General features: G+C 38.1%; 1 protein-coding gene across 3 annotated transcripts in view; it reads right to left on the reverse strand.

Annotated features, from left to right (window-relative positions):
• Positions 1-3,975: 3,975 nt before the first annotated feature.
• DNAAF4 (dynein axonemal assembly factor 4) overlaps positions 3,976-22,527 on the reverse strand; it is a 73,416-nt gene continuing 54,864 nt past the window's right edge. The window contains exons 6-10 of one of the 3 annotated variants that reach the window (XM_087427528.1): positions 21,783-21,892; positions 9,658-9,811; positions 7,472-7,577; positions 5,541-5,670; positions 3,976-4,308 (exon numbers count right to left, since the gene is read on the reverse strand). In XM_087427528.1, coding sequence (XP_087283654.1) covers positions 5,561-5,670; positions 7,472-7,577; positions 9,658-9,811; positions 21,783-21,892 — 480 coding nt within the window. In that variant the 3' untranslated portion in view covers positions 3,976-4,308; positions 5,541-5,560. Of the gene's footprint in view, positions 4,309-5,337; positions 5,671-7,471; positions 7,578-9,657; positions 9,812-21,782; positions 21,893-22,527 lie in introns of those variants that run through there. The other 2 variants (XM_004421603.3, XM_004421604.3) reach the window with 2 other exon arrangements.

Raw genomic sequence — 22,527 nt, forward strand, 5'->3', positions numbered from 1 at the left:
CGGATGTTAGCCCAGGGCCAGTCTTCCTCAGCAAAAAAGAGGAGGGATTAGCAGATGTTAGCACAGGGCTGATGTTCCTCACCAAAAAAAAAAAAAAGTGCAAAGATGTGAGAGAATGTGGCATATTTTTATAAATGCAATTAACTTGATATATCTTTAACATAAAATGTGAGCAGTGGTGGATGATGAGCTATACAATTCTTCAAAGTCTGTAATTCCACTGTATATAGAAATTTATTTCAGCTGCCATCTGTTGAAACCACCCATGCAATTGGGTCTGAGTATCTTACTGAAAAAAAAATCACTGTTCTTATCTTTCCCTATTGGTTTCATGTTCAAGATATTAACATTAATTAGAAAGAATAATCTTGTGAGTCACTAGGGGATCAGAAAAGTTGGATCTTCTATTCACAAAATGGCTTAATGTGAGAAAATAGCTCAAACTCTACAGTCTCATGAAATTCTTCCAAATACTCCAAAATTTGCTATTTGGTAATGGCACAAGCAAGAAGAAAAATTACTTTTGTTCACTTCCTCTAAAACATCAAAAGTCAAGGCACTGCACAAGATTTTCAGGTAAATAATGCAACAGAATTTGAGTTTACCAGACTTTTCTCTGCATAAACTACGCAAACCATTTTCCCCCTACACTGTAGCTGCTCACTTTGTGGCAAGTGAAGTCAACTTTTTAATTTGTGGGATCTAGATATTAACCTAAAGTTCCTTACTATGGCAGATAGTTAAGCTCTTTTTTGTTTTGTTGTTGTTGCTAAAATTCTTAGATAGGATGAATATCTCAGAATCAAGCATATTGTCTGGTATGCCATTATGTAGTCATTCAGTGCCTATTAAAGTCCATATTCTACAGACTTAATACTATAAATATTTATATTCTATAAGTCTATATGTATAAAACATGCCAAGTGATGGTGGTTTGTTTTTTTGTGTGAGGAAGATTAGCCCTGAGCTAACATCCAATGCCAATCCTCCTCTTTTTTTTTTTTTGCTGTGGAAGATTGGCCCTGGGCTAACATCCATGCCCATCCTCCTCTACTTTATTTGGGACGCTGCCACAGCATGGCTTGACAAGCGGTGCGTCCATGTGTGCCTGGGATCTGAACCTGCGAACCCCGGGCCGCTGAAGCAGAGCACGTGAACTTAACCGCTACGCCACGAGGCCAGCCCCCAGGTGATGATGGTTATGGGAAAAAAATAAAATAGGGTTGGGGGAGAGGGAGGCTTGGGCAAGGAGTTACTTTAGGTAGGGAAGGGCTCTGATAAGTTGATATTTGACCACACCCCTGAAGGAAGTGAAGGGAATAATCTGGGGAAAGTCAAGCTGTTGTGAGGCAACTGAATATCAAATGTGGAGTTCATGGGAGAAGCCAAAGTTGAATATAATCAATTGAAATAACATCCACACAATGATATCATTTATAATCATAAGACCAGATAAGACTACTGTTAAAGAACAAAAATTCAACCAAAAGGGTCTGGCCCCCTGGCGTAGCGGTTAAGTGCATGCGCTCCACTGCTGGCAGCCCGGGTTCAGATCCTGGGCGCGCACCGATGCACCGCTTGTCAGGCCATGCTGTGGCGGCATCCCACATAAAGTGGAGGAAGATCGGCACAGATGTTAGCTCAGGGCCAGTCCTCCTCAGCAAAAAGATGAGAATTGGCATGGATGTTAGCTCAGGGCTGATCTTTCTCACAAAAAAAAAAAACCAACTTAGAGGTTAAAGCCTGAACTTAGGCTAATGTCAAATAAAGAAGGGATATAATTGGTCTGCCACTGAAAAAAAAAAATTCAACCAAGTAAATTTAAAGATCTAACTGGCTTTATAAAGCAATTCATGAATCAGCATCCCATCTAACAAGTAGAGATACTCTGAGTAGTTGTACAAAATGGACAGTTTTTATAGGCAGAAGGAAGGTGCAGCAAAGAAGTTATTAGCAAAAGAAAAGAAAGAATTGTTTCAGGCCAGGGCATCTTCTTTTGGGGGGAAGGGAACAGCAGGGGTTTTATCATGCAGATTACCTCACTAATGCTAATCAGGAAATTTCAGATTGACTGTTTAAAAGTCACATTTCTGGGAGGAATTGTGAAACTGCAACTGAGTCTTGGTTGGCTGTTGTGGGGACCAATGACTCCATTTTGGGCCTGTTATTTCTTTTTTAACACTATAAAGTGTAGGTAGAAAAGAGACCCAAGGACTAAGCTCTAGGGAACTCCAAGATCTAGAAGTCAGGGGAATGATGAGGAATAAACAAATGAGACCAAGAATAACTGATGCTATGGTGAAGTAGGAAGAAATTAGGAAGACTGTGATACCCAGAAGCCAAGCAAAGAACCTGTTTCAAGAAGAGGGAATGACCCAGCTGAAATTATCTTGGGAGATAACACATGGACTGAGAACTGAGGGTTTGATTACACAATGCGGAAGTCATTGGGGAACTCAGCAAGAAGTGTTTCAGTGAGGTCACAGAGAGGAAAACTTTACTGGAATAGGTTTAAGAAAGAATGAAAGAAGTAAAAACTACTTTTTAGTAGTTTTGCTATACACTGAACAAAGAAATGGGGCAATAGTTGGAAGTCTAGATGTAGGGACAAAGGTTATTTTTTTATGATAGGATTATAATATAGTATATTTGTATTTTGATGGGATCACATTTTGAGAACCGCCAACCTACCATAATAAGTTCTACGCAGAAAATGTAGCTGATGAAAACAGAATAATGTTTCTTTAATATGGACTAAAAAAGCTAAAGTGCATAAAATCAAAGGCATGGATAGGCCAAACACAGAATTATTCACCAACTTATAGTATATTTAGAACTAGGATATGTAAGAACCACCTAAAAGAAGCATTAGAGTATGGACTGTAAAGTATTAAATTCACTACTTTGAGAGATACACGAAATAAAGCAGTATATTTTTGGAATATGCCACCCTAAAATGTAAAAAAATAAATAAATATACTCTGTAATTTTTCCAAAAAAGAAGACTGCATTTCAGATAACAGTTTGAACAATCAATCCTTCTAGAAAACATTTAAAGCACATTACATTAAAAAACACATACTTTGGGCAACCTTTCCTATCTTTACACTGACAAAGAGATTTTCACATATTGAGGTATATACGGTAACTTCCGGTTCAAAACTGATTCGGCTTGAACTAAAGAAGCCTGCCTTATGGCCTATGAAACATACATTGTACATCTGCTTTAACCATTAAAGAATGTACTCTCTCAGATAAGAATGCATACTTCCCCTCCTACGCCCTATCCGTAATGCCCTATCAGTAAGCTCTATTGGTAATGCTGGTATTAGTCCCTTTCCCAACATCAGGGCCATGTAGACCTGCTAATTTGCAACTGAATACCTCTGAAACTTTGATGAATATGTATCCTGGGTGTGTTTAATATACGTTCTTTGTTCTAAAAAGATATAAGACTACTGAAAACCATGCTTCTCCAGAACGCTGTCTTCCTTTGTGGAAACTGCCTTCCTGGGTTATAATCCTCACCCTGGCTCAAGTAAAACTCACCTTCTCTGTCATCTATAGAACAGGTATTGGTTATTTTGCATGACAGCACACTTATCAGAATATTTGAAATTTTACTTCTGTTTCTTGACTCATCATTACTGGAAATACAGCATGAGCTCTCAGCTTCAAATGAAACTGGAAAAACGGGCTAACTAATGATCTTTTCTTTGCATGCAATATTTTGATATAGCTTTGATATTTGTTCATAACCAAATCTGTCAAAAAATTTTCTTTAATAAACTTATAGACTGTGTATTTATGTATGGAATCACACAGTAGTGGGGGAATAAAGATCTCTCCAGTTCACATTTCTGTAATGGCTACATTTAGTTTATTATGCACTTGGTATCTTGAAATTAATTTCAATCAAATAATTGGCATTATGAAAAAAAAATCAAAGGACTACCATAACAATTTTTTCTTTTCTTTTATTCATAGGCTTTAATGACAACACTATTATAGGGGAAGGAAATGGGAATGTCTGTATCAATATTTTCACTCTATCACCACTTCAATCTAAGACAGAAGTTCCTAGCAAACCATAGGCGATTGCTCAAAAGAGGTCAAGTGTTTCATGGATACAAATGAGTGTCTGTTGCATTTAAACCAAGACTTTATTTAGAGGATAGGGTCAAAAACATTAATAATAACGACTTAAGCCTTTCTCTTCTTCTACCTCCTTCCAGGATATATCTTTTGCCCTTAGGGCAGCTGTTGGGCCCAGTCTTGTTTTCTGATTGGGATGGTAAGTAGAAGAGCCTGAGGAAAGACTATTTTGGTTAATATATTTTGAATGTCAAATTGGTATTTGACACATAGAAGACCGATCTTTATTTTGGTTACATTTACTTTTAAAAATAAAACCAAACAAACCAGGGTTGATTACAAGAAATAGCAATCCTGTCTCATCAAAAGCTCTGATAACTGGACAGGACTGCTATCAAGTTATCAGAAGTTGCTTTATGGAGGGAAAACTTTCAAGGCTGCTGAACTAGGATACTCTTACACCTTAAAAAAAGTATTGCGTTAAAACAAACACAAAACACAAGACTGTTTTATGATCCATTTGAATTGACATCAGATGACCAAATACTGTAAAGACTTACTCCTAAAAATTGTGTTTTGTTTTCCTAAAAATCCTCTAAATATAATCAGAGAATTGTGACAACTATTATATACACAAGAGAAGCTGCAGTGTTTTTGCTTAATGCTTGCATCATCACAGTGATACAACACAAATGGTGGTGCGATCCGATGCCAGCATCATAATATTCCAAGTGAACATTTCACCATTTGCTGTTTTTTTTTTCCTAGTGTACTTGAAGGTACTAGAAAACAATCTCACTAGAAAACTTATCTTCACCAGATAATGTTATGAAATACGATCGATTTTTGGGGGAACACTGCCTATAACTAAAGTTAAAGATACGGTTTTCCAAACAGTTGTTTTACTAGGGTGAACCGATCTAATCTCAAACAACAGGTGGTGGAGAAGTATTAAAGTAAAAAAAAAGGTTCTGTGCATTTGGGAAGTAAGTGAAAACATCAGTATTGATTTTACCAAGGTCAAGGTCAACCATTTAGACAATTAAATAGTATATTTAATACAAATAAAAATACTTTATAAACACTATCTTTTACTTCAAACTTCTACCTTGTTAAAAATGAATTAGTAAATGTCCTCATAATCATCACAACAACAAATATTTTGTTAGTTATAAGGGCAACCTGAATTCAGTAACAAAAAATATATAATTAAATTATGTGTCGATATGAAGAAGCAAACAATTAAATAGATTATTCTTATTTTGATTTACTTATTCAGAAACCATTCAAGTCAAACACTTCATTTTCTACAGATTTATATTTTGCCCTCTACAGAACTAGAGAACTGAAGAGAAAGTGATTCTGCACAATCAGCCATAATATGTACAGATTCTGAATGTCTCCAGTTATTTTTGAAAAACTTAAAACAATACCTAGTACAATACCTAGTTGCTTCTAGTAGTCATTAGGATTTTAATTCTGTTCCTTGAATTATATTCCGAATCTTCTCAGCATCATTTTGTACAATTTTGTTGGATGGATCAATCTTAAGTGCAGCTTCATAATCCTGTAGGCCTATATTTATATAGCAATGATGATCAATAAAATAAATATTTTATAAATACTTGTGTTATCTAGACAATATTTTTTAAAAATAATAAAAAAACCACTAAGACCATGGTTCAGGACAAGTAGTAGGTTTTAAGTCAAATGCCCATCTTCGTACACATGGTAGTATCTCTAAGAGATTGCAGAAATTCTTCAGTAATTTTGGGAATAATTATAATGATTTCATTCAGGATTTAGTAAGAAGCAGTTATTTTAAATTCAAGTACAAATAAGCCAACAGCTTAAACTTATTATAGCATGAACAGACTCAAAACTCATATATCAAAAGGACATTTTTATCACCTCAATGAAAAATAAATGGCATCTTATTTAGAAATTCTAGATTTTAAAAACTAATTTTATATAATTCATAGACTACAGTTTGTGCTTTTTCTACAGTTATCATGTCTACAGAATTCCTTTGAGGAAAACTGGTTAAAAAGGAAAGCATTGTGGACTAGTTGTTAAAAATATATAACTGAATCTAAATCTTTACCCAAAAAAAAAAGCAGTTGGAAGAACTTCTTTGGGAGTAAGGAAACTTGAGTTGTTTTTATTTTTTTGTGAGGAGATAAGCCCTGTGCTAACATCTGCCAATCCTCCTCTTTTTTTGCTGAGGAAGACTGGCCCTGGGCTAACATCCGTGCCCATCTTCTTCCACTTTATATGGGACGCCGCCACAGCATGGCTTGACAAGCGGTGCATCAGTGCGCACCCAGGATCCAAACCGGCGAACCCCGGGCTGCCGCAGCAGAGCACGCGCACTTAACCACTTGCACCACCCGGCCGGCCCCAGGAAACTTGAGTTCTAAGTGCTACTGATTTGCCACTTCAGGCAAATCACTTAACTTCTCCAAGTCTCGATTTTCTCATCTTTAACATGAAGGGTCCAAAAAAGTCTATGATACTATAATTTCTAAAGAATACTTTAAAATGTTTCATTCCTGTCTGGCTAATTTTTATCCTCATGAAACTGGATAAGATACTAAGAAAAGGATGGGGCATATAAACCTAATTTGGATGCTTTGGTTAGAAAAATCTGAAATTTGCAGAAACAAGTTTAAAAACAAAGTCAGAAATAATAAAACTTCATAGGCTAGAGCCCACTCCTTTGCAAGGCATCATAAAGGAGTAGGCCTTTAGGCACTGAATGAAGGGAAGCTGAATGGGCATCTGGGTAGGAAGGTATGGGAAGAGGAGCACTGAAGATATAACTCTGGCTACTACAAAATTTTGCCCTTTGGGATAACATGAGTAACTGCGAATAGTCCCTAAATACATTAAAAATGAAAAAAAATAAAAACTAAATAAATGCTATGGCTTCTATACACATGGGGCTGAATTACAAACCTTAGTACAGTCTCACAAATATAAGTAATAATCATACATTGTGGTAGACAGTTATTTCTGAGCTTGTGTGTATGTGTGTGTGTATGACCAAAAAAGCTCATTTTAAAATTTCCATTATATCTTCAGTGACTCATTTATATCCTTCATCATACATCGTTCCACAGAAAAGTTGTCTGATACTACAGCACTTTCTTAGTTTTGTTCACATCTTGTTTTAACTCCCTTCTACAACAATGAATTAACAATGAATTTTTAAAACATGTCAAAATCATTTTTTGTCAGGTAAGTTGCAAAGAATAAATTAAATCCTATAAATATAAAATAATGGAGTCCTAAAAAGTCATGATCTTAAATAATCCCAATGACATTTTTTTCAAAGTATAACTTGGAACTTAAAACATTTCTATCAATTTCTTACCTTCTATATACAATTCTAGTTGACAGAATGCTGTTCCACGTCGTACATGTGCCTTCATTCTTGCATTAGCATTGTCTGCAACAGGTGGTGTCAATAATTCTAGTGCCTTACAAAAAAATAAGAAGAAGAGAAAGACATAACCTCCTAATTTAAACTCGAACGAAAATACAGTAAAAATATTAACTTCAAAATAAGCCTGGGGCCGGCCCTGTGGCTTAGTGGTAAAGTGCGCGTGCTCCGCACTGGCGGCCTGGGGTTCAGATCCTGGGCACGCACCGACGCACCGCTTCTCCGGCCATGCTGAGGCCGCGTTCCACATACAGCAACTAGAAGGATGTGCAACTATGATGTACAACTATCTACTAGGGCTTTGGGGGAAAAAAAGGAGGAGGATTGGCAATAGATGTTAGCTCAGAGCCCGTCTTCCTCAGCAAAAAAAGAGGAGGATTGGCATGGATGTTAGCTCAGGGCTGATCTTTCTCACAAAAAAAAATAAATAAATAAGCCTCAATGGGGCCAGCCCAGTGGCAATAGTGGGTAAGTTTTCACGCTCCACTTCGACAGCTCGGGGTTCGCAGGTTCGGATCCCAGGCTCAGACTTACGCCCCACTCATCAAGCCATGCTGTGGTGGCATCCCATACACAGGGTGGAGGAAGATGGGCACAGATGTTAGCTCAGGGCCAACCTTCCTCACCAAAAAAATTAATTAAATAAAATAAGCCTCAAGCCCTCACCCACCTAAATTTTTGGCTTAGCTGGTACAGCAATTTATCAAATACATATACTTATATTGAACAATTTAAAGAATTGTTCAATTGTTCCTATATGAGATTCATACCCTCTCCCTCAAAGTTATGATTTGGTTTGTCATTTGAAACCTACATAGCTTTACCTTTACTAGCAGGAATGATTAAATAGCATTTGTGGCCTTTTATATTCAAATTGGGTAATTCAGTTCATTCACTCATTCAACAAATGTTTGTACATGAAATTGTGCTAGTAAAAAGAAAAGTGGATCATAAAAATATTGTCAGATCTTCAGTAGCTTAATGAGATCAAAGTATGAGGACTGATTGTTTCCTCCATATCCTCAATCTCAAGGAGCCACTTAAGAGATTTTGCATGTGATTTTTCCCTTAAATCAAGTTACTCTGATATGGAAACAAGAGAAAAAACTAGAAGTTTAAGACAATGACACGATATTAGTAATGGAAATTAGCATATACTAAGTTACTCTCGTAACTGCAGGCCCTCCAGGACCAGTTCAACTGCCATATCTTACTTTCAGAAAATTTGCCAAGTCAGGTAGCCAGGGCATACGCAGAAGAAGAAATCTTGACCTGAAATGACCTTGGAACCAAAGCTTCTCCTCCCCAAAGAACCAATGGACCGTGACATTACCAGAACTTAAAAGTCAAACTCTTTTGAGTTTGAAGGTCTGTCATTCAGGAATATCTGGTGTTAAAATTCCTTCCTCACCTTACTATACAAGTTTAAAACCTCACCATAAATATTTAGAACCTTACCATAAATGCTTGAAGCCCACCAATCAAAACCTGTCCTGCCAGCATTTCCATGTGCCAGCCTGTTCTCCCTAACCTCTTAAATTTTGCCCCAAATCCTGAATCAGAGAGACAGATCTGAGGGCACACGCCCCCTGTCTCCCTGCAGATCAATCCTGCAGAATAAAGCTGATTTCTTTCCCAAAGGCTGATGCCATAATTAATTGGCTTTTTATGTGCACTGGGAAAGAAAACCCCAATTTTGTGCAGTAACATTCTAAAAATGGGAAAATGATTATGGCGACATCCTTTAACTGTGCAAGTGATAGTGGTACCAAGTGTTCTTCTTCTACCTTGCATTAAGTCTGCAAAACTTGAATAAGTAAAAGAGCGAGTACAAACTGACAACCATTTACTAATTTCCTTATCAACTTCAACTGATACACTACAGTAGCAATTGATAGGGGATTTCTAATCTAACTTGAAGTCTCAAGAAACACCAGTTCCTTGTCCATTCAAAAAAATCTTTTTTTCAGTAAAAAGATCGATAATAAGCAAGATGATTCTTAAAATCCTTGCATCTCAATTATTTAAATTTAACAGACAAAAGGGTATCATTTAAACCAATAAATAGGAGGATAACAATTTTAAAGCAACATATATAAATAAATAGATATACATACCTTAGAAGAATCTTCGATGGCTTTGTGCAAGTTTTTTAGTTTTAGGTGGCAAGCAGCCCGATTCAAATACAGTACTGGAATCTTATTATTTAGTCTGATGGCTAAGTTGTATGCATTAATAGATGCCAAATAGTTTTCTGTTGCAAATAATTTGCTAATGAGACAAAAACAGAAAAGGAAAACAATATAACATTGAAACAGAAACACAGAAAAAATACCTAATGATATTTGGCAGAGGGGATGGCTTATCTCCTTTTCTATTCCCTGTACAATGGACATCATAGGCTGCACTAGACTCCACCTCCCCTCCACATACATCAGCATGTAATCTGAATGGGACTGACCTCACCCCCTCCTCCAAGGGTCGCCATCAGTAGTTCAAGTCAGGAGGCATATTTCCATCCTCCTTGCTACAATGATTGACTTAGGGATGGGCTTATAACCTAAAGTCGTCTATTCAAAATGAAGCCTGTGACTGTTTCCAAAGTTGCAGGATGAAAAATTGGGGAAACTCCCCTTGCTGGATACAAATGATGAAAGCACACAGCCCAAATTGTTGCTGACCATTTTTAACACCATGGGAGGAGCTAGCATTAGAATAAAGCTGATACAATGGAATTATGAAAAGAATAAAAAGGCAGAAGGAAACTGAGCCCTTGGTGATAGAGTTAAGCTGATGGATCAAGCTTTACCTGAAATGCAGCACCCCTTTAGCTTTTTAGTTATATAAGCCAATAAATTCCTTTGAACATAAAGCCAGTTTAAATTGAGTTTTTTGGTTACTTGCAAAGAAAAGCATCCTAATAGATACACTCTTGCAGGTCAAATCTTCCAAAATTCTCTTCAAATAAAGAGATGTACATAATTAAAGGATTTATTTAAAATGTAAAGTTTCTTTTTATGTATAATTCCCAGAATTTCAAAAAATGATAAACATAATAGAAAACACTTTGCCAAATGTAAAAGTACCATATAAATAACACTGCATTCATGTCCAGTTGATTGTGCTGCATACTTTACAGATCTAGAATATTAAACACAATGACATCAAAAGTAGACCCATGAAAGCAGCCAGTAAACCATGAGTAAAAGGTAAAATGACACCACTGTGACATCTAACCTAAGCCTGACTCAAGTTTAAAATAACTAGCAGAAAAGCTAAGTCGGTGGGAACAGTTTACGTTTCTGAAACGCCTCCTATCAGCTAGGATGTTTCTGACCACAAGTAATAGATTCCCAACTCAAACTGGCTTAAACAAGTACAGAAATAAATCATCTCACATTAAAGAAGTCCAGAGGGAAAGGCTCCAATATACCATGCCCAACACAATCAGTTCACGGATGTTATCAAGGCCTCAGGTTTCTTCCGTTTCTTCATTCTACTGCACTCAGCAGCTACCTCATCCTAGGGCAGATTTTCCTCATGGGTGTGAGATGGCTGCATGGTTCAAGGTGCCACATTCAGGCACAATATTCATTAGAAGAAAATGGGATAGCATCTTCTGGTACACGCTCCTTAAGAGCAAGAAAATTTTTCCCAGAAACCTCCCACTTCACGTCCTTTCCTACCTCATTGACCAAAAGCACCTACTCTTAAAAAACTTTTTTGTCTTAAAAAGCCTACCAGTCTCTCTCTCTCCCTCAGTCTCCCTCCTTCTCTCTCTCTCTCTATCCACTTTTACTCCTCAGTACTATATATCGCTGCTTTGGAATATTTTTTAAAATTCAACAATATGACCATCTTTCCATGTTAATCAATATAGAGATATACTACTTTCGCAGCAATTTTTTTACAAAGCGTTCTCTCATTTGTGTCAGGATTTCTGAAACCAGTCTCTTCCTCCTAATGGACATTTAGGGTTTTTGTTTCCCAACACTTTGCTTTTATAAACAACAGTATAATACACATTTTTGTACATATATCTAAAGCAAAGAAACAAACAACAAACACCAGCAATGTAATGCAAACAACCCTGATTTGTTGAAGTCAATCAGAATTTATCCCTGGACTTGGGATAGGTTCCCCATCCTAAGTCACATGGGCAAGGTTTATACACCTAAACAAAATAGGGACTGAGCCAATAAGGATAAAGGGAGACAATAAATGTTGGCTAGATAACCTATAGTATCTACTACAAATCTTTTTTTTTAATTGTGGCAAAATATACATAACATAAAACTTACCATTTTAACCATTTTTAAGTGTACAGTTTAGTGGCACTAAGTACATTCACATTGTTGTGCAACCATCACCACCATCCATCTCCAGAACTTTTACATCTTCCCAAACTGAAACGCTGTACCCATTAAACAGTAACTTCCCATTCCCCCCTACCTTTGACAACCACCATTCTATTTTCTGTCTCTCTGAATTTGACTACTCTAGGTACCTCATATAACGAATCATACAGTATTTGTCCTTTTATAACTGGCTTAATACACTTTGCATACTGTCTTCAAGGTTCATCCATGTTGTAGCATGTGACAAGATTTTCTTACTGTTTAAGGCTGAATATTTTATTGTATGGATATACCACACTTTGTTTATCCATTTATCCATCAATGGACACCTGGTTGCTTCTACTTTTTGGCTATCATGAATAACACTACTATGATCATAGGTGTACCTCTGTGTCCCTGCTTTCAATTCTTTTGTATATATATCTAGAAGTGGAAGTCCTGGATCACATGGTAGTTCTATTTTTAATTTTTTCAGAAGCCTCCATAGTGTTTTCCATATTGTGCACCATTTTACATTCCCACCGTGTTCAACGGTTCTAATTTCTCCACATCCTCACCAAGTGTTATTTTCTGTTTTTTGATAGCCATCCTCACGTGTGTGAAGTAGTATCTCATGGTTTTGATTTGCATTTTCTGAATGATTAGTATGTTCAGAATCTTTTCATGTGCTTATTGGCCATTTGTATATCTTCTTTGAAGAAATGTCTATTTAAGTGCTTTGCCCATTTTTAATTTTTTTGTGAGGAAGATCAGCCCTGAGGTAACAACGAATGCCAATCCTCCCCTTTTTGCTAAAGAAGACTGGCCCTGGGCTAACATCCGTGCCCATCTTCCTCTACTTTATATGGGATGCCGTCACAGCATGGCCTGACAAGCAGTGTGTGGGTGTGCACCCGGAATCTGAACCTGCGAACCCCAGGCCACTGAAGTGGAGCGTGCGCACTTAATCGCTGTACCACCGGGCCAGCCCCCCTTTGCCCACTTTTAAATTGAGTTGTTTTTTTGCTGTTGAGTTGTAGAAGTTCTTTATATACATTCTGGGTATTAACCCTTTATCAGACATATGATTTGCAAATATTTTCTCTATTCCATGGGTTGTCTTTTCACTCTGTTGATAGTGTCCTTGATGCACAAAAGTTTTTAGTTTTGATGCATTCCAATTACCTATTTTTTCTTTTGCTGCCTGTGCTTTCGATGTCATATCCAAGAAATATTGCCAAATCCAATGTCATGCAGCACCCTATGTTTTCTTCGAAGACTTTTATAGTTTTAGCTCTTATGTTTAGGCCTTTGACCCATTTTGAGTTAATTTTGGTATATGGTAAGTTAGGTACGTGTCCAATTTCATTCTTTTGCGTGTGGCTATCCAGTTTTTCTAAAACCATTTGTTGGATGTCTTTTCTCCATTGAATAGTCTTAGCAACTTTGTTGAAAATCACTTGACCATATATATGAGGATTATTTCTGGGCTATCTATTCTATTTGTCTATATGTCTGTACAAACCTTATATTAATATATACATTTGAAGAAAAAATCCATTTTTCATCTTTTTTTTTTTTTTTTTTGGTGAGGAAGATCAGCCCTGAGCTAACATCTGATGCCAATCCTCCTCTTTTTTCTGAGGAAGACTAGCCCTGAGCTAACATCTGTGCCCATCTTCCTCTACTTTATATGTGACGCCGCCACAGCATGGCTCAACAAGCAGTGTGTCGGTGAGCGCCCGGGATCCGAACCGGTGAACCCTGGGCCACCGCAGCAGAGCGCGTGCACTGGGGTTAACCGCTTGTGCCACTGGGCCGGCCCCCATTTTTCATCTTTAATATAAGTTTACAGTTTTATAATGTAATAGTTTTATCAGAAAAATTCTCCCAGATTCTAAGGGAAGAAGAGCTTACAATGAGCAGTATTAAAAGAACCACTGTAGGAGGCATAACAGCAAGAAATATGAAGTATTACATTTTTAATGATATTTATATATATTAAAATATAAATCCAAATGAACATTACATTCTTTAAAGTTCAATACCATGACAAACACCCAAAAATTTGCTTTATGACTTTCATTATGGTTCTGAACTCAGAAATAGCTGAATTTCAAAAGGAAAGGGAAAAATATTAAACCTCTGTCTAAAGGGCAGTAGCCTTTGAACACCAAATTTAAACAGACCAGCTAACAGCCATTAAGTCAACGCTGATGCTCCAAATAAGGCAATGCCAGTGAAAAGAATTATACAAAAGCACTCACTCATTCAACACATGTTGAGTGCTTTTGTACCAAATGTACAGTGAGAACAAAAGAGACACGGACAATCGCAAAGACTCCTGTCATTTTTATGATAACTGATTGGTTTGCCTTTATAAAGAAAGAAACATTCTGACTGGCAATGGCCAAAAGGGCCAAACATTCTGTACAAGAGTTGAGTGTGGGAGAAGCAAGAAGAGGCAGGAGTGATAAGAAAGAAGCAATGTGGAGAGAAGTAAAGAAAGGGACAAAAAAGAGTTGTGCGAAATCAGAAGCAGTGGGGCTTAGAAAGAGCAATGGGGGCAGAGAGCAACACATATTCCAACAGAAGACAGAACAGTTCCGTTTTGTGGGCAATAGGAACTGTAACAGCCACCTGCCCCTCAAAGGACTTGGAAAGTCCTTGTTTCTTTCAGCATCTTATGTAGGTAGAAAACATTCTTGGGTATCTCGAGAGCTTCTAAAGCTGAATATCAGTGTGCCTTGGTAAAGGCACATCAACCAGTACTATTTAGTACACAGGACGGAAGAAGGAAAAGGATATTACACACTAAATAAAATGACAAGTTAGGCCATAATAGGTGCTGTACTGCAACAGAATATTATGGGCTATAAAATGCATACAAACAAGCAACTGAACAAAATTATAATTACATTAAAGAAGTCATCTTAGAATAAGGATCTAAACTTCTTTAAGTCAGGCAAAAGGAAGCAGCATAAGAAAACTGTTTTACCTTCATAAACAAACAGAATTCTAAAAAGTGCAGCAGAGCAAGGCAGGTTTGGCAGATCTGTTCTGAAAGTAGGTAGGTACAAGGGGCTGTTGGGAGACAATTCTCCATGGGTCTCTTATGTTCCTGTGTGTCTTATGTCAGATGTACCGATAGCTTTTGTAGGACTATCTTTTCAAAGATGTTTGTATAGCACACAACTTTGGAAGATAGAGACAGTGTCTCCCTCTGGGGCAAAGAGCAGATCTGTTTGCTGCTCAGTATAATAAAGACAATATCTCCTTGCAAGGCAAAGGTTGCATGGGTTTGCTTACAATCCTTCTATAAAAAACTGTGTTCCTTAAACCTGGCCTTCTCAGCTGTGGTACAAACCTACTGTGTGTATAGTATCCACCTGGACCCGCCTCTGCATTGGCCCCGTGGGACTTGAAGGGCAAAGGGAAACCACATGAAAACTCATGCTGCTTGCTGTGCCTTGAATAATCAAGTCCTTCATCTCTGACTCATGAGTCTCCTGTCTTCTGCCAGCATCTATGAAACTGTGGTTGGCTAACTCTTCACAGTTCCTGCCAGGGCACGGACCCAAACCAAAGTATTAGAAAGAAATTCAATTTGGCAAGTAGAACTATATGCTATGTTGGGAGAAGATGGTAACAGGTGGACAACAGTCAGCATCAAAAAGTTCAACGTGAAGTAAAAGAACAATCAGACAGGCAGAATCCAGCTACAGAAAACTCAGAAACAACAAGCATACAGAAATTCAGATTGGCACAAGTTGGTACGAGGTTAGTCTGTAAGCAAATAGCAGGCTCCTACATACAAAGCTGGGGTTCAGAAGCAGAAATAACTTGGGTGGCAAGAGAAAAAGCAAAAGCAAAGCAGAGCCTCAATCTTAAAAGGCCTGGGGCATTAGGCAGGCTACAAAATCTGGCACTTAGGCCAAGAGAATAAAAAGAGAATTCAGACACTAGTACTAGGGTAGGTGATTTTATGTAACAACAGTGATATGATGCTGGGTGCAAGATGGTAGAATTATATATCCTTAATTCCCTCCTATCTAACATTAGAATTTGCTGTAGAGAGTGAGGTATGTAGATGGAATTCAAGTGGTCCTAGTGTGGGGGAAGAAGGGATTTTTAAGTCTGGGATTAAGACAAGGTCCAAAAAAAACTTATGCTAAAAATCAAGCACAGAGTAACGTCAGTGGGGCAGGACAATGGTCCACCTTATATGATTACACGTGTCTGGAAGGGTAGCTATTCAAGTTGTTTACAGATTCTGAGTCATGTACGGCTGGTAAATAACATCATACCCTGCATATATCTAAATTAGAGCCCCTGAACTCTGTTTTATGTGAGATGTTCTCAGTAAAATGTTAGCTGGTACAATGTTAATTGGAAAAGGTAAAATGCCTTCATGAGCAAATAAAATGAACTAAGCTTAAGTATTTTCCTGAAAGACAGATTTGGCATTTAAAACTAAGACACAGCAGTAGGAGGTTGGTAAAGAAAAATGAAAACATTCTGTGGCTTTTTCTAAGAGCCTCTTTTTGAATAGACATAATCCCCTAGTTTTCTCAAGTTACTGCTCTTTTGAAAGGCTTGCCCACCTCTACCCTTCTGTGAAACAAGTGTCCCCTAGGTTTAAGCACAACAAGGACAGTGGGACTGTTTCTGCCTGTGTAAATATTGCAGGCTACCGGGAAACAAAGCCTCTGGAGATGAAAGTATTTCACCCTTTGACTTAAATTCAACACCTTGCTTCTGAATCAGTTCTCTTAAGTCTGTTTGTATCTTTTGTACCACACTGCATTGCTAGAGAGGACACATTTCTCTTAACAAGTCTTATCTTTCCTTTTATCTGTTTGTACTTGGCACTGTGATTAACTGCACATTGCTCTGTTTCTCTGAGTGTCATTAGTTACTAAGTGTTCTTCCATCTCTCCTCATTTTTAACTGTCTTCCTCTCCTCTTATTTTGCTTCTCTTTCTTTTTCTACCTAATTGGAGGCAGTAAGGTAAAATGGTACAAAAACTACAGAGACTAAAGTAATTACAATCTACCCGTCACGCCTGACTGTCACAAAGTACACTTTTGCACTAGGTCGCTGCCAATTCATTGCTTTTACCAGCAATGAATATATAGGAATGTGTCAATTATATGTGTATAGACACACATACACACACATATATATAGTACACTAGTCTTCCGCTGTACTTGTCAGTCAAAATTTCAACCCTAGCTCAATGCCCTTTCCACACTCTTAAATCCTAATCATGTCACTGGCATATCAGAAATAAGACCAGACCAAACACTGCCTAGGACCTTTAGCCAGTCCCAGCACCATAACACCTTGTGCCAAAGGACTTTCCAACCATGTCCATCAACCCTGTTATCTTTGGGCACTGATCAAGAAGCATGCTTCTCCCTTGTCCTCATGTTAAAGTCCCAATTTGCTGGCCTTTCCTGCTCTCACCCCTCTCTACTCCTTTGCGCTTGCTTACTCCTGGTTCTGCCATAACTGCCTCCACCTCCCATCCCAATCCTTTCCTGTACTCTCAAATTTTCCACAAAATGCTTTCTAAAGCTCTTCCCTGAGGGCAGTGCTACTGTTACCTCTACCACTCTCTCTACTTAGGCCCCGTACCCCCACAAAGGGGGCTAGGACCACAGGAATTGGCATTCTTCAGCCCCTCTTCTGCTAGTTCCAAGCTGTAATTCTTTCTTTATGTAAACGTCGTCATCATTTGGGACTCCTGACATCCTTATCCTATAGTCTTCTAGTCACTGTCATCTACTGGCTTTTTAAAAATCACTCTTCTTTTATTCATTGAGGGTTGTGAAACCTGGCTCCCAGCATCTGTCTCCAACCCCACTTCTGCCATAATTCCAGAAGATTCTAAGGTTTATGTATGACCCATTTATCAATTTAGCCTTGAAATACCTGGAACTCCTTAATTCAAATGATCTTGTCCTCAACTCTACTTTTGCTACCCACTCCCAGAGACACACCTTGGACTCTGCCATCACCTGAACTGCACTACCTGAGAAATATCAAACTCTGGAATCCCAGCCACTGACCACTGGCAGCCACTACTCTGCTAACTTTCCCTTTATACTCCATCTTCAACCTTACAGTGCCCTCTAATTTCTAAATTGCTCCATTTTCTCTTAGTCCACTGGGCCCCTCCCGGCATCTCTTTCTTTCTAAGCCAGCCTAGACTTCATAGCTAAATATCTGAGCTATTTTTCCACAAGCAATCTGGTGCCTTCCACTACTAGTCTTTTGCTGTACTGTCAGTCAAAACTCCAACCCTGGCTCAATGATCTACTCTTAAATCCAAAAGACTAAACACTATAGGAGATAAATCACACAGCTGTACTGACTGGCATCTCTAAGAATTCATGTTCTCTAACCTAGCAGAGCCCTCAACAGTACCCACTAAGCAATTTTCCTTGTTAGAAACTTATCTAGATTCACACTTGTCTTCACTTTCTTTCCTCCAATCTCAGGAAATAAAGTATCTCTATCTATTTCAAGTCAACCTGTCAACATTTTCTAGAGCAAAGTAACCATTCCAACAGACCAGTCCATTCAGCCATGTACACTTTATACTCTCAGGCTGCAAGGAGGAACAATTCGCAGCCACACCACTTAGGCTGCCTTCACTAAGGCTAATCAATTGGAACAAAAGGACAGGAGGAGGAATTTATTCATCTGTGAGAGGGGTACAGCGGTGTTTGGAACACAAGCTTCGAAATCACATCGACAAAGGATTGAATCCTAGTTCTACTTATTAACTACCACCTTAGCCAAGTTTCTTAAGCTCTCTAGCCCTGTTTCCACATTTGTGAAATGGGGATAAACATAATAATATCTAACTAGTCAGATTGTTACAGGAATTAAACGAGCTATATTGTGTAAAGCTAGTTTCTCAATAAATATTTGTTAAATGAGTACAAAAGCAGTGGGTCCTACCCAACTATAGTTGTGAGGATTTAATGAGATAGTATAGGTGAAAGCCCTTGTAAAGTGTCACAAGCTATGAACATATTAACTGTGATCATGACAATGGCAGCTTAAAGACAAGCAAATGCAATTAAAGAAAGGATTTAGAGAAGATACAGTTGGGGGCAGGGCAGGCAGGAGGCCAGTACACTGCCTGAAAACTAAGGGGGACTTTCACTTAATATGCACTGTATAAGTTTTTTTTCAAAGAAATATTTTTATTATAAAAATAAAAAATGAATGCAACTTTTAACAAGAGGAAAAACAAGAAATCAAGATAATCCATCCACCCTTGGCCTTGACCCAATTTTTTCCACTCTCCTCAGAGACACTTCAACCATCTCTTCTGTCTCGTCTCCAAATCTATTCAAACCTTTTCTATTATTAAAGAAGAACAAAACAGGGCCGGCCCCGTGGCCTAGTGGTTAAGTTCAGCATGCTCTGCTTCGGTGGACCGGTTCGGTTCCTGGGTGCAGACCTACACCACTCATCAGCGGCCATCGCTGTGGTGGCAACCCACATACAAAATAGAGGAAGATTGACACAGATGTTAGCTCAGGGCAAATCTTCCTCAGCAAAAAAAAAAAAAAAAAAGAAGAAGAAGAAGAAAAACAAAACAAAACTAAAACTCTTTCCTTAAAGTTTCTATTCCATTGGCTTCCAGGAGTACTTCTGTGTACTCCTTTCTTTTCCCAGACCTTCAAATGTTGGTAGGTGACAGAGTTTTATCCTCAGGTCACTACTCTCCTGATCTACACACTCTTTTTGGATATCTCACCTACTCCTATGAATTACTCTACTATACAAAAGCTGATAACCTCCAAATCTATATCTACAGTGCTGGCTTCTCCCCTGAGTTTCAAACTTGCTAGACCCTGTCATCCAGACTGACCCAGAGACATCTCAAACTCAACATATTCAAAACTGAACTTACCTGCGTTCCCTCCTAACTGGCCCCTCTTTTAGTATTCTCTAATTCAGTTGGTGGCATTATGAGATCAATCATTCAAACTAGAAACTCAGAAGTCATCCACAACTACTCCTTCTCTCTAACTCCCCAACAATCCGTCGAAGTTTTTTACCTGTTTTACCTCCTAAATATTTCTCAAATTGCCCTCCCCTCCACCCCTACAACAGTGCCACAGTTCAGGACCTTTGCCTTGGTTTTGGCAACACATTTTTTCCCTCACTGTACAGAATAAAATCTAAGAATCTTAACCAAGTTCATGCGGCCCCTGCCTACTTTTCTAGGTTCATGTGTCATTACTCCCAGCTTCAAATCTTACGTTTTAGCAAAAAATAAACTACCCATAGTTCCTGACCTAGACATCACAGTATTTCTTGTCTCTGAGCTTTTGCTCATACTGCCTCTTCTGCCTGAAATGAATGCCTTTCTCTCCCTTCCTCTTGAAACTCCTGCTTAGCATTAAGAGGAGCTCAGGTGCTACACTGTCTAGGAAGATTTTCCTGAGCCTACCTTCCTCCCTTTAATGTTAAGTGCCCCTCTTCTCTACTCTCATTTTACCTCATTCTTGTCTATGTATTGTACTTCCCATGCAACGTTATAAGTATTTGTGTATGTCTCTCTCTTCCACCATCTCCGTAGCTCAGAGCCTAGCCTACAGTCTGGCAAACCGCAAGCAATCAATAGATGTTTATTTAATGGTTCAATAAATGGAGAGGGGGGGTAGGAGGGAGTGAAGGGGAGAAACAGGAGGACGGATCACGTTGGCTTTTACTGTTTGGCGTAAGAGGAACCAACCTGTTGGCCCCAGGCTTCTGACCTTCAGAAAAACTGCCAACTCCAGCTCAACTCCACAAACCAATCTCTGGTATTGTAACATACAGGAGAAACAACCAAGAAAGAACAGAGTGAAGATGAGAAAGAAAAATAGAGACATTGTGGTAGACAGACAATGCTTCCCCCCAAAAGATGTCTTAATCCCCATAACCTGTGAATATGTTAACATGGCAGAAAGGACTTTGTAGATGTGATTAAATTAAGGATCTGGAGGTAGGATGTTATTCTGGATTATGCAAGTGGGACTCATGTAATCACAAGGATCCTTATAAAACAAAGACGGAGGCAGGAGAGTCAGAGAAGGAGATGTGACTATGGAAGCAGAGGTCAGAGTGATATAATTGCTGGCTGGGAGCAATAAATCCAGGATGTAGGCAGCCTCCAAGCTGGAAAATGCAAGGAAATAGATTCTCTCCTATAGCCTCTAGAAGGATTGCAACTGATACCTTGATCCCAGCCCAGTGAAACCCATTTTGGACTTCTGACCTCCAGAACTGTAAGATAATAAATACGTATTGTTTTAAGCCACTAAGTCTGTGGTAGTTTGTTATGGCAGCAATAGGAAAATAATACAAAAGTATATATAATGAGATATAATAAATACCTACAATTGCCTCAAAATAACTCAAATTGCCATTCGGAATGTACCAGAATTCATATATAAATAAATAAAAAGATTGCCTAAATATAAAATTATAACTTATAAAATAATTTGGTAATCTTTTAAAATGGATATGAATAATCGAAGAAGCTCTAGTTTTTAAGAAACATGTTTTTAAGGGAGGTATTAGGAAGGACTTATGTTAAATGTAAGTGATTTAAAAATGGATTTTAATAAGCAATTCAAAACATGTGATTTTTTCACTTCTATGACACTTAAATACAAAAACAAATTTAAAAAAGAGCCTTATTTAATTGTTATAAGATCTGACTTTTTTAATACAGAGAGAGCCCTACCTACCTAATTTGCTTACTTGCATTATCTTTCCCCAACAACCATACGTACAAACACGTTATGTCAAGATATCTACCAAATGTGATAAGTGCTAATGTCTACATAAACTTACTACAAATCTCAGGGCCAGAGTTCAAACAACTTACTTTCCTTTGTCCTTCAACCATTCTGGGTTCTTTTCTTCTTCTTTTAAATCAGAAAGTTCAGGGATATCGGTATTCATTGCTCTTCGTGCCTCTGCCTGTTTTCGTAGCCACTGAAATGAGAATGAAGTCTGCTGAAGGACACAAAGGTCTTACTTTGATTAACAGTTACTTTTAGATTTTCCATCTTCCCATGTAAGATGGAAATACTATTTGTTCTGGACCGAATGTTTGTGTCCACCAAAATTCATATGTTGAAGCCCTATGCGATAATGTGATGGTATTTGGAGGTGGGGCCTTTGAGAGGTAATTAGGTTTAGATGAGGTCATGAGGGTGGTGGCCCGATGATAGGATTAGTGTCCTTAGAGGACGAGGAAGAGACCAGAGCACACGCTCTTCCCTCCACGTCCCCTCCACCCCAGCACGCTGATCTTGGACTTCCCAGCCTCCAGAACAATGAGAAATAAATGTCTATTGTTTAAGCCACCCAGTCTATGGTATTTTGTTATAGCAGCCCAAGCAGACTAATACACTATTTGATGACGGTGATTTTAAACTTCCAGTTTTTATACATTTTTACACTGTTTTTTTTAAACTTTACTAGCTGGTTAAGATCAAATGTATAAAAATTTCCAGTCCAAATTTCATCCAAATTTCTGGGAGTTCATGTCAGTATTATTTTAATTATCTTGTTTATAATATATTTTTATTTTTATATATTGAAAAACATATAAATGATTTTTAAAT

Source organism: Ceratotherium simum, chromosome 3 (genome assembly GCF_057802395.1).
Source record: "Ceratotherium simum simum isolate JZ-2026a chromosome 3, ASM5780239v1, whole genome shotgun sequence".
In the NCBI taxonomy this organism is placed as follows: Eukaryota; Metazoa; Chordata; class Mammalia; order Perissodactyla; family Rhinocerotidae; genus Ceratotherium; species Ceratotherium simum.